Raw genomic sequence first — 15932 nt, 5'->3', positions numbered from 1 at the left:
AGGAACCAGAACTGGTGGTCTGACATGGATCAGAACCAGAACCAGTGGTCTGACGTGAACCAGAACCAGAACCAGAACCGGTGCTCTGATGTGGACCAGAACCAGAACCACTGGTCTGAGGAAGGAGAAGAACCAGAACCAGTGATCTGACGTGGATCAGAACCAGAACAAGGTCCTGGACCAAGGATCACTGAGTCTGACCTGTGTGGTTCCGATAAACCTTGATCAGAGTAAGAAGCAGCAGCTCGTTAACAGGTACCATCTTAGCTAACAGTAGTTCTTCCTAGCCTCCTAGCTAACAGCAGCGCCCCCTAGCCTCCTAGCTAACAGTAGCTCCTCTTTTCTTTCTAGCTAACAGTAGCTCCTCTTTTCTTTCTAGCTAACAGTAGCTCCTTACAGCCCCTTAGCTAACAGTAGCTCCTTTTAACCTCCTGGTCTCCCAGCTAAAAGTAGCCCCTCCCATCTTCCTAACCTACTAGCTAACAGTTATTCCCTTTAGCCTCCTAACTAACAGTAGCTCCACCTAGCCTCCTTGCTAACAGTGGTGCCTTTTAGCCTCCAAGCTAACAGTAGCTCCACCTAGCCTCTTAGCTAACAGTAGCTCCACCTAGCTTCCTAGCTAACAGTAGTGCCTTTTAGCCTCATAATTACAGGAGCTCCTCTTTTCTTTCTAGCCTCCTAGCTTACAGTAGCTCCTTTTATCCTCCTGGCTAACAGTAGCTCCTCTTAGCTTCCTAGCCTCCTGGCTAACAGTAGCTCCTTTTATCCTCCTAGCTAACAGTAGCTCCTCTTAGCTTCCTATCCTCCTGGCTAACAGTAGCTCCTAGCTAGCCTTCCAGCCTTCAGTCTCTATGCTGCCTTCACTGCTTGCAGGAAAAAACTAGCTCTGTTTTGAGTTTTTTGTTGTTGTTAGTGTCGCCTGTTGATGACATCACAGCCTGAGACCCGTCTCATTGCGGTTCAGCATGACATCACAGTTTGATCTGCTCCTTAACCCCAGAGGGTTATTGTAGGACACAAGAAGATGTTGATTTTCGTGCAGAAACTCAGGATTAATGAACGTACCAGATATGGTTCCTTGCCCCATGAAGGGTTAAAGCGATGCCGGTGACGGGACCTCACCCGCCCACCCCTCCCCCCGTCTTCACCCACCCTCCTCCCTCTTCCTCCTTCTAAGCTGCCATCTGTCTGAGTTGCTCCTCATTGGCTGAAGGAGGCAAGGACGTCATCTGATTGATGGAGGAGGAGGAGGAGGAGGAGGAGCTGAGTGGAGTCTGTAAATCCATGATGAGCCGGCTACGCTGCAGACAACAAGTGTTTTCAGAGACGGAGGACGAGACGAGAGAGACGTTACCACGGCAACTGCATCGGCGGGGACACACAGGTAAGGTTACAGCTGTGTCTGCATACGCGTTGGTGGACGGAGCAGTGCATTCTGGGAGGAGGGAGGAGGAGTGAGGAGGAGGAGGGAGGAGGAGGGAGGAGGTGTCGGGGGGGAATCCTATTAGCAGAGTCCAGGAAAAGTAGGACTAACTGTCCTTATCAGTGTGAGTTTATCTGCAGACTGATGGCGTTTCAGGAAATAGTCCAATCCCAGTCAATCAATAACAATAACAGACTCCAGTTACTGTTTGAAAGCGGAGGAGGATTCGATCTATTGACTGAAGGAGACAGAAAAGAAATGACAGAAACATTAAAGCAGGAGGAGGAAGAAGTTTGAGGGACGTACGAGCGGACGCTGCATCAGTGAGTATCAGACAGATAGAAGTTATATCATAAGTTCTAATCAGTGGTGCAGATTAAAGAGTAACAGTCAATAAATATGTAGCAGTCACCAACAGGAACACGAACTTTAACATTTAGGAAACAAAGTAAGACATAACAGACATCAACAGCATTAAAAAAACTACAAGTATAAGACACAGAGAAAAGAGAAAAGATTTGGTTAAAAAATGATTAAGAGATAAATGTAATTACTTCACATTTTCTATCATTGAACCTAATTATAACCTGATGATTCATTTATAAAATGCTCAGATTAAAAAAGTATTTATTACATTTAGAAGAGAAATATATTCAGACACCAAACCTTAAAATATTCTTATAAAACAATATATTTACCTGTAACATATGTAGTTATATATAGTTATATAGTCCAATTTTAATCAAGTCTAATTAAAATGCTGCTCCTTTCCTGTCTGAACATGAGTGTACATTTTACATTCTAATAATTAGAAGTTAGTCTCCAGCATAGACTGTATATAAAGATGGAGCCAAAGCCAGTAGAGCTCCCCCTGGTGGCTGGAGGCGGCTGTGTAGGTTATAAGCTCTGGTTATAAGTTCAGTTCGTTATTTGACGCTATAGAAACGGGATGTGACATAATGGAGACCACCGGTTGCCATGCCAACCGCTCCATAAAGAGGTCAAACAATTTTTCTTAAAATAGGTTCAGTGTATAATCCAACATTTCTTTGTAGCTGGTGGAGGTAGAGCAGAGCGTAGTGTGGGCGGGGCATCAATATCATGGCTCCGCCCTCGGACTGTACTGATCAGACTCTGGCTCCAAACTCACAAAATGGCGCCGCCCATATCCCCTGGAACATACAGTCGGTTTGGACCAAACGCAGAAAGTGCAGCCGCGGGTTCATATTTATATACGGTCAATACAGGTACGTAGTGATGTCACTTCCTCCTGGGGCCACGCCCCCTGAGTGGCAAAAACATGGCTAAAACTATCAGTAAATACATAGCGACCAGGGAAAATGTGGATTATCAGATCAAATTAAGGATCCAACAATGATCCACACGAACTACAAAATAACAAATCCACCAACATTTGACATGTGGTCAGAAATCAGTTCTCCTGACATTTATATGGACCTGGTTCCAAAGCTGGTAAAAGCTCGGCTAAAGTATGAGCTTTAGGTACTTTAGGTACTAGTACTTTATACTAGAGGACGCCTTATTTGGAAAAGTCGATCAGCCTCAGTTTCAGTTAGTTTTAGTTCATTTCGGTTAATGCAGCTAAATAAAAGACGCCAACGCTAAGAGCTTCACTGAGAAGTAAATTTAGCCATATGTTAAAAGGACGACGAGGATTGATCAGAAATATTCAGATTATTGTTTTCTTGTTACTTATTGTTGGAACTGAAATAGTTACTGTCGGCCGTAGTTCAGGCTAGTTCATCATCACCTTCATCGTTCCCATTTCTTTATTACACGACCGACACTTTTCTCTGTAGAGGATTGTCAGGACGTCCGTTCATTTACCTGCTGCTGTTAGAGTCAGTGCATCCTCTCCGAAGCTTTCACAGAGACGTACTGACCTCCCTAAACAAACACTCCTTCCTCTTTCTCTGGAAAGATTTGAGGCGGAAACTAAAGAATAAGAAGCAGCATCTGCAGGTAGAAGAGTTTAAACGGGGTGAGGTGTAGGAGGTGCAGTTTGAGCAGCTTTTCCTCGTCTATTATTAGACGAATTAAACTCATGTGTCTGCTGGCGTGAGGACGTGAATGGACGAGTAATTAACGTTTAGAGATCAGAGGGAGTTTTACTCTTTGCAGACGTTAAAGAGGTCCTGACGTTTACTTAACTTCCACTTTAGCCCCGTCAGCAACAAATGCAAAAGGAATTGAAGTGAAACCTCTTAAAGCCCTAATACACAGGTGTCAAACATATAAGGGTCAAATGTGGCCCGTAGTATGACTTGGAATAAAGATTGCAATTTTGAACAGTTTGTCAGAGAAGGCAGCAGGACTCAACACTGAGGCCCAGAACTGAACAGCAGACAGCACCGAGCCAGACTTACACTCATTTCTAGGAAATGTCACTGTTTTTGTTGGATAGTTTATCATAATAATAGTAATAATAATCTGCTGATTTACTATGTATTTCTTTGCACTAAAACAAATGGAAATCAGGAGTTGTCGTGACGTATAGGTTATTATGCTGTTATCTTACTGGTCCGGCCCTCGCGGCTGAATGTGGCCCCTGAACTAAAAAGAGTTTGACCCCCCTGCTCTGATACGACCTTTCAGAGAGCTTCTGAAATGACTTGTTCAGTGACCTTAAAGGAAACTGGAAACCTCCTTGTTTGAGTCTAGAAACACTTCAAGGATTCACAGGAGGCCGTTAGTGACCTCTGCTCCATCCTTTTGGATCCCTAGAACCTCTTTGTTGACTCCTAAATTAAAAATTGAATTTCCTTTAAGAACGTCATCAGAGAGAACACTACAACTAGACCAGATCTTCTAGTTCTCCTCAGAATCAGAGTCTGGTATTATTGTAATTATAATATTATAATAGAATAAAATCAGTTAACTAGTTCCTGCCCAGAAGATCTGATTGGCAGTAAACACCAGAGACTGATCAATGGCCAATAATCTAATGCATCCATCAGCTCATTCAACAACAAAAAACTCTCCCAAAATATACAAAACAATGCTAGAAAGTTGTAGGTATGTGGGACACAGTGTTTTCTGGCTAGAACATAAGTCTACTCCTTGAAGAACCAACTCATCATATCCATTCTTCCCCTGAACTTTTTCAAACACGTGCGTATGTATAATATAAAAATATAAGTCAGAAGAAGAAAATACTGCAGAGACATCTCTTGACCAGGGAAGATTATGAGCTCGGGCCCATTTAAAGATATTTTTGGTCACCTATGTGACGGGCTTTATTAGTAAGACCTGCTCAACTCTACCATAGTTCAACACTGTAAAGCACCTAAATAAACATGAGAGTGTCTGGTTTACATTCAGTAGCTGATACTGTGAATGTTTGATGGCTGCACAGATGGATACAGGTTACCAGTAAATCTGTGAATGTGAAGATCAGTAGTTTCTTTGCCCCTGATGAATAAATCACTAGAGGTGTTTGGTTTCTGATTGTAGTAGAGCACCAGTATGTCTGAGGACTTTAGTTGACCTACATATAATCAGGCTGAAGGTTTATGGTTAGTGGGGCAGAAAACTTTCTTTAGTCTCACTTCAGCTCATGAAAATGACTCATCTGAAATGTTGTCATGAGAATCTTGTGGTGACGTCACTTAGTATAATGAACTTGAACCAGGTCTGAATGTGTGAGAACACAGAAAGAAAATATTCTGGTGCCTGGACTTATGATCTTATTTAATGTGAAGCCTGAACCTTTGGGAATCAAAGCTGGGACTGAGTCAGATGATGAACTTTCTTATGAATTAGAGAATAAACGTTGTCTCTTTCTCCACTCTGTCTGCAGGTTGAGGACATTATGTCTAAACGGAGGGTGGACCTGGATCTCCCTTCCTGCCTCTGACCTTCAGTAAAGGCTTCTCATCAGCCTTGTTCTGGACATCAGGAGGCTGAGGGATCCTTTGTGCAATTAGCCAACAGGAACGTGAATACAGGACGTACAGGGGTCAGTCATGTCTCAGGCAGGTAAAGTCCTCCACCTGTACGTGGAGGTGAGGTCTGTCGGGGAGGATGAAGGCAAGGTTCTGGGAAGCAGAGAGGACGGGACCGGTCACCTGATGCTTCAGTGTCCAGACGTCCTTCCTCATTCTCAAAGGACCTCGACCCACACCAGCCCTAGTCGCAGTCCAGATCTGTCCCCGGTCATCCAGCATCACATGGGGGATGGCAACCAGAGCTTAAGCCGCTCAAAGTCCTCCTCAAGGCACTCTGTTAGTTTCCAACTACAGAATCCGGATGCAACAGGGTCTCCTACGCAGTTTCAACGGCAGGATGTGTTGTATGATAGTTTCGGTCAGTTACTCGAGGTCCTCGCACCGGGAACAACCAGTCCAGGCCATCGTGGTTCACTGGGACGTATCCCTTCCACTGAGCTGGATCCCTACCAAGCAAGGATCAACACATCGTCTACACCCTCTGGAAGGCTGACAGTACCCTCCACACCCACCAGCAACCGAAGGTCCTATGAGGTTCCTCAGGTGGCAGGTGAGGAAGGGAGGACCTCAGTGGTGTCCTTTGGCTACATAGAGAAATCCAACGTTCACAGCATGGCTGCCCACCGATCATCCATGTGCCAAAATGAACCCGACAACCCTTTTAACAGAGTGGACGGACCGTTACCGCCGGCTCACCTCCGAAAGAGGCTAAGTGATCCAACGTGGTACAATGGCCAGCCATTACAGGGCGACCCTTTACCCCGTCACCTCTACCAGAATCAGTCTCCCCGGGGCTCACCTTACCTGCAGAGAGCTACCCTGGACTCAGTTGGTAGAGACCCCACCTACAGGGCCGTAGAGGAGTTTGGATCCCCAGAAATCAGGCGCAGATTTACAGGTTATGGTCCAGAGAGTTACAGTCCCACCCTGCCGAGGCACTATCAGTCACCTCGCTGCCGGTCCTGGGGTGGGTCACCCGTCCTGCCCCGCAACACCTTCACCCTGCCATCCAAGACCCAGCTCCTGGAGCTCGACAGGGGAGTCTGCCGGGGTTCAATGAATGGTTTACCCAGAAGTCCTGCCTCTGACCATCTGTGTGCCCACACTGGGTACTTATCCCAGCCAGTGTCTCCGACCACAGCACTGCGCTCCCATGGCTTCGCCCTCAACCAACAGAGGCCATGGATGGGGGAAGAGAGCCCCAGGTTGTCAAACAAATTTCACCCGCCTTTACCAGCGGGGCGACCCACAGACATCCAGCATGAGGTCCCAGCTAGCACATTCCCCAGCAGCAAACCTTCCAGGACGGGGAACTCGCATCACACTGTTGACAGCAGCTATAGTTCTAATGTCACAAACCCCAGTCATCATGTCTCAAACAACAGACTCTACACTGCTACCAGTAACTCCACTTCACCTGGGTTCAGTTCCTCTCGCTGCAGTAGCAGAACCAGTGATGCCCTCAGCCCTACCACTGGCAGGAGAAGCATCTCCCCAAACGCTGAAGTAGCTAGTAAGTTAGCTATGGAGGCTACCAAGTTGTCCAGTGTATTTGCTGACAGACGGACTCCTTCTCCAACCCTTTCTAAAGCTGAGTCATTGAGGTCTATGAGTCCCAGTAATGGGGTACCATTCCTAAAAGAATCTCAACCTTATACCACGCTACAGGGGAAAAGCTCCCCAGACTCCCTGCAGGGCGACAATCAGAACCACAGCTGGAAAACAGACAAACTAAAACCTCAAACTAAACCAGGGCGCATCTCTCCTCTACCTTCCCAGAAAGTCTTTATTTCACAAGCATCTCCAGCCTTGCCGGCTCGGTTGCATCGATCTGCTGCTTCTCAATCACCCGTACAGGATCCACGGCAGAAACAGAGTTTATCTCCAACCAATGACGTCTCGTCTCTGCACCGGTATCAGCCTCCTCAGTACACCAGAGTCAAGTCGCCTGCTGAGGAGCGGAGGCAGAACGATCGTCCCTTTGATCGGTCTCCCAGGGACAGCCCCGAGTTAAACAAGAGACCAAATCAAAACACTGAAGCTTCGCCTGTGAGCTGGACCTCCAGGCAGCAGAGGAGGAGGGAGGCTGGACCAGTCCAGGATGGATGTGAGCTCTATGAAGAAAGCTACAGACAGTCTCCTTCCAGAGTTTACATACCAGGCAAAGAGGTGACGACACAAAAGTTGTGTCTGGGCTTGTCCAAGGACGAGAGAGAGGAGGTCCAGGATCACAGCGGGGCGGCTGGGACGTCTTCTCAGAGCTCCAGCGGGGTCACGGGTAGCCTGGGGGACAGTTCCCAGCTGGACCGGAACGACAGTCTGTCCCCTGAAACCTCGAGTCAGTCCAGCCATGATACGGCAGACGGCGGCTCCGGGATGCAGGTCGGCCGGACGGGGGGTGGGGGTTCGGTTATCTTCTACGTTATGGTTTGTGATTGTGTTTGTTTGAATCTGTGTGAGAAGGCTGAGACTCGCCCGGTGTCATATTTTCTTCAAACATAATAAATAAATGGCCACTGAGGGAAGTTGAAGCCCAGACAGATGTTGTCAGCCTCTAATCTGATCTGTTTGTTGTTCATGTTGTTTTGGTTGAATCATGAAGTTGTTTGTTGTTGTTTGTTTGCTTATTTCCTACAAACATGCTGGAGATTCACTACAGCAGCTTCTGTTGCTCCAGTGAATCCTATGAAGACGTCTTAAAACTTACTATAATTACTGGAACCATGTCGTCGTTAGAAACAAACAACACTGGAGTCGACATATGTGAAAATATATAAAACATAGAAATTAGGGCTCATTGATTTTGGAAAATAATCTAATTGTGATTTTCTTCCTCCAATATTGCGATATCATATGCAACTTTTTTATATATAATTGCATATAATATGCAATTATATATATAAAAAAGTTTTCATCGTCTTTTCCAACAAAATGTGATGAATGATTTAAAAATGACCAACACAATAATAGAACAATAATAGATACTCTTGTTATTTCCAAGTGCCACTGTGAATTACGCTGATATGGAGCAACACTATGTGGCAGTGCTTGTCTGTTGCTCTGGTACTCTGCATTTTAGACGTGCAGCAGTGGTGCATGACTTCATGCTGTATTTCTAAGTGGAGAAACAGGTTTGAAGTATTGCCACATGAAGTAGCTGACGCTGCCCAGACAAATGACTCGCTGTTCCTCTCTGAAACGTCTCAGTTGAGTCTGATGCCATTTTGCAACAAGTAAAATGAGTTATTATGCAGTGTTCCAGTTACCTACGGTGTTAGCTCTCCAGTCACGTGACCACCATCGAAAATACAATTAAAATACAATAAAAAGAGGACTCTCAAACTGAATTAAATGCCAAAGAATAAACATTTGTTTTCAGAAGGACTTTAAAAAGATAAGTCGTGTTCTGCTGCTTTTCGTTGCCCTGGGGTTTGTTCTGGAGGTCCGAGGGAACCGCGAAGCATTTTGAAACTGAAGGAATCAGTATTCACATTGTGGTCATTAGGATATTTTTACATATAAAGGTGCTAGTGGGACGCTGTAGCCGACCCAGACGGTAATCAGACGATTATTTTAAGGATGTAACCACCATGGCTGTTATAAGTTTCATAGTCGGTACTGAGACTATTTGTCCATTTGTCCTGATGTTTTTATTTTGTTCGTGTTATTTAATATAATCTGTTTCCTTCTGGCTGCAGTCGGACAGCGGCTCAGCCACGACTCCGTCCTCGCGGTCTCAGAAGATCGCCCAGGCCAAGTGGGAGTTCCTGTTCGGAGGCCTGACAGACAAAAGAAAAGGTACTGTAGATCACTGACATGGTTTTATTTGTCATGGTGTTCACATCAGGATAATGTTTTTGTCAAACAAAACCCCCACGAGGTCCGGTACAAGCCACTGATTTAAAACTAGGTGCTAACCTCTTTCACACAACAAACCCAGTACTGGCTTATATCGTTTTTATTACAGTCTGTGGTTCTTCAAAGCCACATGATTCTCCATCAGATACCCACCACATGGTGACTGGGCTACATTCTCCTTTACTTCCAACTAGTGGTGACACCTCCACATCACAACAGCAACATGGAGGAAATCTCCATCTTCTTCTGGATCGTATAATGAGCTCAATGGTAGAATGTGATGACGTCCAGGAGAAATAAAATGTCCAAAGGTTGAATTGTGTGAACGTTGCCTCCTGTAGTGAATCAGTAGCATTTTGGAGCCAGATTCACTTTAAGAGGTAAAAACCCAACGTGGAGGAACTTTGGGTTCTTTGGTTTGATCCTAATGTCCAGATGGAGAGTGGACCTGGTTCTGTTTCACTAGAACCTTTGGAGAACATGTGAGCTCTGTGGTGTTTCTAGAAACTCTGGGTCCAGGTCTAGGTCCAGGTCTAGTCCAGGTCTGGTCCAGAATGATGTCATTACTATCAGGGTGGTTTCTAGTTTCTATTTATTAGTTCATCACAGAGACCAGGGTCAGGAACATGGACCTGATGGTTCTGGATAGCAGCCTAGGGACTAAGAGGTTCTGGTTCTTTCTGATATTTCATGGACGTCTTGATAGAACTCTTATGAATCTGTTCCTCGTCCTGAAGACATCAGTCTGATGGTCTTTGTGTCTCTGCTGATTATTGCTGCATCATGTGATGAAGTTTTCTATCGTCCCTCTGTACTCGTCTGTAAAAATAACCTCTCACTGGGATTTATTCACAGCGCTCATACAGTCCAACCACACTGACTGTCCTCTTCATCAACCACACCAGTGGAAGCACTAATTCATCCACTCCACTAACGCCTTCAGTTTTTGTTTCTTAACATCTAAACATCTGTTCTGTCTGTTCTGTCTGTACTCGATACATCCACATGATCTGCTTCCTGAAGTTCACCCGTCCATCCTGCAGCAACAGTGGCTGCGTTTCCACGAGTTCCTCTTAAGATAAAAGTTTCCACCTTTATCCTCCAGACACTATGATGTTCTAATTAAACACAAACTGAACTAATTTAGTTCTGTTGGTGTCTGGTGTTTGGTTTCTGATGAAGTTCTGATCCAGTTCATCTGATCACTGGTCTGTGGATGTTCTCACTTGTTCAGGGTCTTAGTTTAGAATAAAGAACCATCTGTGTTTGTTGTGTTTGTAGAAGTGGGGGTGGAGGGTTTAGGTTTTCATCAGGAGCGTCCGTGGGACTGACTCTGACTGGATCGATGGATGAAATGCTCCAGTGTTTGGTTCAGCTGTAGCATCCGTAGAGGTGTTCTGGTCCCAGACCAGTCCCCATGTTAATGGAATCAGGTCTTTCTTCTCTCAGTAAACAAGCAGCTTCAGGAGCTTCTTCTAAGCCAATTAGCAGAAGCTGGAGCTTAGCGTAAGCCAGAGCAACTCTCACCATGAACAACTCTACGCACAAGAATTACCACACATCACGGCCCACTAGCTGCTTTATTTAGACCCGTCCAACCAGATTTAGGTCTTTCATTTCATCTACTCGGTGCTTCTATTTGTGGAAATGTGTCACAAACTCCAGACTTCACCTCGTAAAGGCTTCGTATAAATGTTATGTGGAGCAGGTTTGTCAAACCAGACCGTCTAGTCTGACCTGCAAAAGCATTAAAACAATACAAGTATAAGACATTGAAATAAAGGATTTGGTTAAAGAAATAAAACCATCCTGAGAGAGTGGCAGTCAGGGAGGGTGGACCTGTAGTGGTGTTATGGGCGGGAGGGGTGAGGACGACCTGGACCTGGGTGTGTCCATAGAGCAGGTAAAGGTGAAGAGTTTTACTTCACTGTAGCAGAGCACCAACAAAATCAGACGTACAACTCCACCTGGAGACGTCAGAATGAAACGCGTCGATAACACGGGAGGAAATTCGACTGATTGAAAGAACATGTGCAGGAACAGTGAACAGTGTCAGTGTGTGGAGTTAAGTTACAGAAGGAATGTGACAATGAATTCAAAGTAAAAATATGGGTTTATTCAGCAAATTCAACACGGCTAAAAAAGCCTCTTTTTCCTTTGGGATTGAGTCACAGCAAGACAAGTAACCTTTTCTTTTATTTTTACTTAAAAAAATACACAATATAAACCAGTAACATGACATAATGATCCCATTCACACACAGTAATGAGTCAGTTATTAAAGACAAGAAAAGATTTATTCACTTTATTCCCTTTTACGCTTCTTTTATTGTTTTAATTTGTATGAAGTTGTGTTCATCAGTGTATGTGTGATTAGTTTGTTCCTCTCTGCAGCTCTTTGGTTCTACAGAGGTTGTTTTTACAGGTGCTTTAAATAAATAGGAATAAACTGTGACTTCCTCCTGCAGAAGCTCCGCCCCCCACGCCTCCAGCCAGCCCCGCCCCTCCCTCCTCCCTCCGCCTGGAGACAGCCAATCAGAGGAGGGGGCCAGACGGCGAGGGTCAGAAGCTGTCGCATCACGAGGTTCGGCAGATCGAGGTGGAGCTGGTGACCCCTGACCCCAGAGGCTCCGCCCCCAAGACGGGCATCATCCGCCAGACCATCAAATACTCGGAGACGGACCTGGACGCCGTGCCGCTGCGCTGCTACCGGGAGACCGACCTGGACGAGGTCACACTTTACTTCACACTTAAATACACAACATGATCAGAGTCTGTAGTCCAGTCCTCCTCTAAGGGGGGACACAGGTCTAAACTAAAACCAACCCAGACAGAGTGTCACAGAGAGACCAACCTCGTATGAGGACGTTTCAGGCTTCATTCAAACCATGGCAGCCAATCAGGACACAGAAGTCAGCATTACTTATGTTCATTAACTTTTCTAGTTTGATGCACAAAGTTAAACATGGAACTAATTCTGTCAACTCTAAGCAGCAGGTTCTCATCTGAGGACGCTGGGATTTGATCATTACTGTCTTTATTCAACCACGTTCAGCTATTAAAATAAACAGGTTTAGAATTAGTTTGGTGCCTTTATTTTAATATACAGTGAAATAATCCCAGCGTCCACATATGAGGACATTCATTTTAATGATGGTCAGTTTTTATTCGTCTTTGATATATAGATATACGTATAAAAGAAGGAATCCAACCAAGTTTATTTAACGTATGAAGCACATGTCAACACATTAAAAATCCCGACAAACAGCAGCACAAAAAACATTTAAACCACAGTTAAGATCATTAAAAGACGTCAGCTGAGACCAGATTCCTCCGGACATGTGGAGCGTTTGGTCCTGACCCCGGATCAGATCCAGGTGACCCGGTAGCAGCTGGTCCTAAACGTTCAAACAGGTTTTCTTGTGCAGGTGATGCGGGCGGAGGCAGAGGCCGGAGAGGAGGCGGACTCGGCCTTCGGGAGTAACCGCAGCTTCAACGCCAACGCCTCCCTGAAACCGCAGAGCACCGGAGGAGGGAAGGAGGAGGAGGAGGAGGAGGAGGAGGAGGAGGAGGAGGAGGAGGATGAGGAGGAAGGAGTGGTGAGCTGGGCCAGTGTCAGGATGCAAGGAGACCGTCAGAGACAGAGGGCGGCGAAGGAGGAGGTGGAGGTGTTCAGTCTGCTGCTGAAGGGGTGAGACACACATCTGACATGGGGGGGGGTGGGGGACCAGGTCAGACCAGACCAGACCAGACCAGGTCAGATCAGATCAGACCAGGTCAGACCAGACCAGACCAGATCAGACCAGGTCAGACCAGATCAGATCAGACAGACCAGATCAGACCAGATCAGACCAGACCAGGTCAGACCAGATCAGACCAGATCAGACCAGATCAGACCAGATCCGACCAGGTCAGATCAGACCAGGTCAGACCAGACCAGACCAGACCAGGTCAGACCAGATCAGACCAGATCAGACCTATGAGCTACTATGAACACATTCTACGTGTTTAAATGTGAGCCGGCTGTAAACAGGAAGTAGAGGTTTTCCAGTGGAGGAAGTGAGCGGCTGATTAAACCCAGATGAACTGAATCGGCAGCAGAATGAACCAGCTGGATGTCTGGACACACCTGTTCTCTTCTCTCTGGTCTTTTCCTCGTCAGGTCTCCAGACGTCTCGTCCGACTCCCACGGTGACCTCAAGTCCCCCGTCTCGGTGGGCAGCCCCCGCCGACCCTCCGACAGCAACCTGGACTCCTTCAGCCGCCACTTTGAGAGCATCATGGAGTCGCACCGGGCCAAAGGCACCTCGTACAGCAGCCTGGACAGCGTGGACCTGCTGACCTCCGGCTCCACCTCCGTGTTCACCTTCGACCTGCCCACCCTCACCCCCGAGATCCAGGTACCAGGACCTTCTCTGCAGGGTCTCAGTCCTCTGAAGAACAAGTGTCCTCATGTTTCTAATGTGATGATGTTGACAAGTGTCTGAATCAGCTGTGATGTTTCTAATGTGACAAATACATGTTTACATTAGTTTAAGGACCAGGAACCAGATATGAGACATTCATTCATCTGTATTTAACTCAGCAACATTAGAAACAATAGAGAACAATGGAGAAAATCCAGATGCATGATGAGTTCCATATCTGGTTCTTGACCCATGAAGAGTTAAACTTCCTCCTCTGAACTCCTTTTAATGTTTGTGTTCAGAGTCAGATCTGTGAGAGCGCCAAGCAGATCATCGAGCTCAGCTTCGCCCCGTTGGCTCATCCGGACCCGTCCGCCCCGTCCGAGACGTCTCGATCCGAAACCTCCCTCAGCGCCTCGGGCCCCGGGGTCCGCGAGGCCTCCAAGGAAGACGCCGGTCCTCCGGTCCGGTCCCGCTCTGAGAAAGACTCGTGGCGTCGCTCCAATCACAAAGACGGCTTCCGAAAGGCCAGCTCAGCCCCGTCACTCCACAGCAGCCCCAGGTCAGTCTGACCACTCAGCTGTTAGCTTAGCAGTTAGCTCATTGATGCTGTAACACAGTCTGAACCCTCCATCTAGAACCAGGAACCATATGAGGTAACGTGGTTCCTGGTTCCTCTCAGTGAGGTTTATTGTCATGTGGTTTTCATTGAGCCAATCAGAGAAGATCCAGGAAACATTGTCAGGTCTAATCAGGGTCTAATGTGGTCTACAAGGTCCCCCCTCTGAACTGGTTTATCAGGAACCATGAAGAAGAACAAGTGTCCTAATGTTTCTGATGTGATGATGTTGACAAGTGTCTGAATCAGCTCTGATGTTCTGATGCTCTAAATCAGGGCGGTCAGGCTCATTCCAACTTGATCCCAAATGGACTGAAGCAGGAACACAGCAGAGCACAATTATCTTCAGAATGTTTACATTTAATAAGCTAGCCTTTCTAGCCTTTTCTGGGGGGCCGGTTTTGGCCCGTGGGCCGTATGTTTGACGTAGGATCTAAATAATGTTTGAGGAAGTGATTGAAACTTTGAAACTATTCCAGAGTTGACGTTTGAAAGAACTCAATAGAGACTCCAGAGCTGAAGTAGATGCTAACGTTGATGTTAACGGTCAAGCAAGCGTGAATGCTAATAGGGATGCTAGTTGTGATTGTTGTTATGTTAATAGTATTTCTAATAACGTTGACAATACAGATGGTAATGTTAATGTTAACAACCATACTAATGGGGAAGCTGTGGCTAACAGCTAGCATGCTAGTGCTGCCTCCATCAGTGTGTTTCTGCTCTTATTGTCCTCTAAATCTAATCTAACAAGCGTCCATATTTATATACGGTCTATGGAGGAGACGTGTTTAGTCCATATTTATATACAGTCTATGTAGGAGACGTGTTTAGTCCATATTTATATACGGTCTATGGAGGAGACGTGTTTAGTCCATATTTATATACAGTCTATGGAGGAGACGTGTTTAGTCCATATTTATATACGGTCTATGGAGGAGACGTGTTTAGTCCATATTTATATACGGTCTATGGAGGAGACGTGTTTAGTCCATATTTATATACGGTCTATGGAGGAGACGTGTTTAGTCCATATTTATATACGGTCTATGGAGGAGACGTGTTTAGTCCATATTTATATACGGTCTATGGAGGAGACGTGTTTAGTCCATATTTATATACGGTCTATGGAGGAGACGTGTTTAGTCCATATTTATATACAGTCTATGGTTGTAACTCATGGCTGATGGTGACTGAAGGCTGTTGCAGTGACAGGGATCAGACACATGGTGGCAGCACAGAGCTGTTTGGTTACTGAAAGCGTTAGTGAAAGACAGAAACATGTAAATCCTATTGTCACAACGTTCAATTTGAAAATATTTGCTAACGTCACATGTTTGTGCTCCTTTAACATCTGATTCTGAACCAGTTAGAAAAAATCCTTCAGATTAGTTTAAATTAATAAAAAGGCTTAGTTCATTGCTACCAGTTATGATGTGATAATTAGTAAAATGCTATAATTAAATACTCTGACATTATGTCTGCAAGGATTTATTAGATTTAAAAGAAAGCCTATTGATTAGACTTCTATTAGTCTTTTTAGACACTAAACAATGAAGCTTTAATTTAAATATATACTAATTAATATATGTTGGGTTAGTTTTGTCTGGTTTTTAGACAGAATAATAGATTTCATGGTCCTTGGGCCTGAGCTTTAGTTTG

The 15932-nt window shown here is 45.5% G+C and overlaps 1 protein-coding gene across 2 annotated transcripts in view; it reads left to right on the top strand.

Annotated features, from left to right (window-relative positions):
- Window positions 1–1168: 1168 nt before the first annotated feature.
- The window catches only part of psda (pleckstrin and Sec7 domain containing a), a 32670-nt gene continuing 17906 nt past the window's right edge, over window positions 1169–15932 (top strand). The window contains exons 1-7 of one of the 2 annotated variants that reach the window (XM_047602424.1): window positions 1169–1384; window positions 5244–7773; window positions 9090–9189; window positions 11717–11979; window positions 12677–12939; window positions 13411–13648; window positions 13957–14216. In XM_047602424.1, the coding sequence (XP_047458380.1) occupies window positions 5410–7773; window positions 9090–9189; window positions 11717–11979; window positions 12677–12939; window positions 13411–13648; window positions 13957–14216 (3488 nt within the window). In that variant the 5' untranslated portion in view covers window positions 1169–1384; window positions 5244–5409. Of the gene's footprint in view, window positions 1385–1491; window positions 1747–5243; window positions 7774–9089; window positions 9190–11716; window positions 11980–12676; window positions 12940–13410; window positions 13649–13956; window positions 14217–15932 lie in introns of those variants that run through there. The other variant, XM_047602425.1, reaches the window with a different exon arrangement.

The sequence above is a fragment of the Mugil cephalus genome, chromosome 13 (assembly GCF_022458985.1).
Source record: "Mugil cephalus isolate CIBA_MC_2020 chromosome 13, CIBA_Mcephalus_1.1, whole genome shotgun sequence".
Lineage (NCBI taxonomy): Eukaryota > Metazoa > Chordata > Actinopteri > Mugiliformes > Mugilidae > Mugil > Mugil cephalus.
Note: the sequence above shows the minus strand (reverse complement) of the source record. Positions and strands in the feature narration are given on the sequence as shown.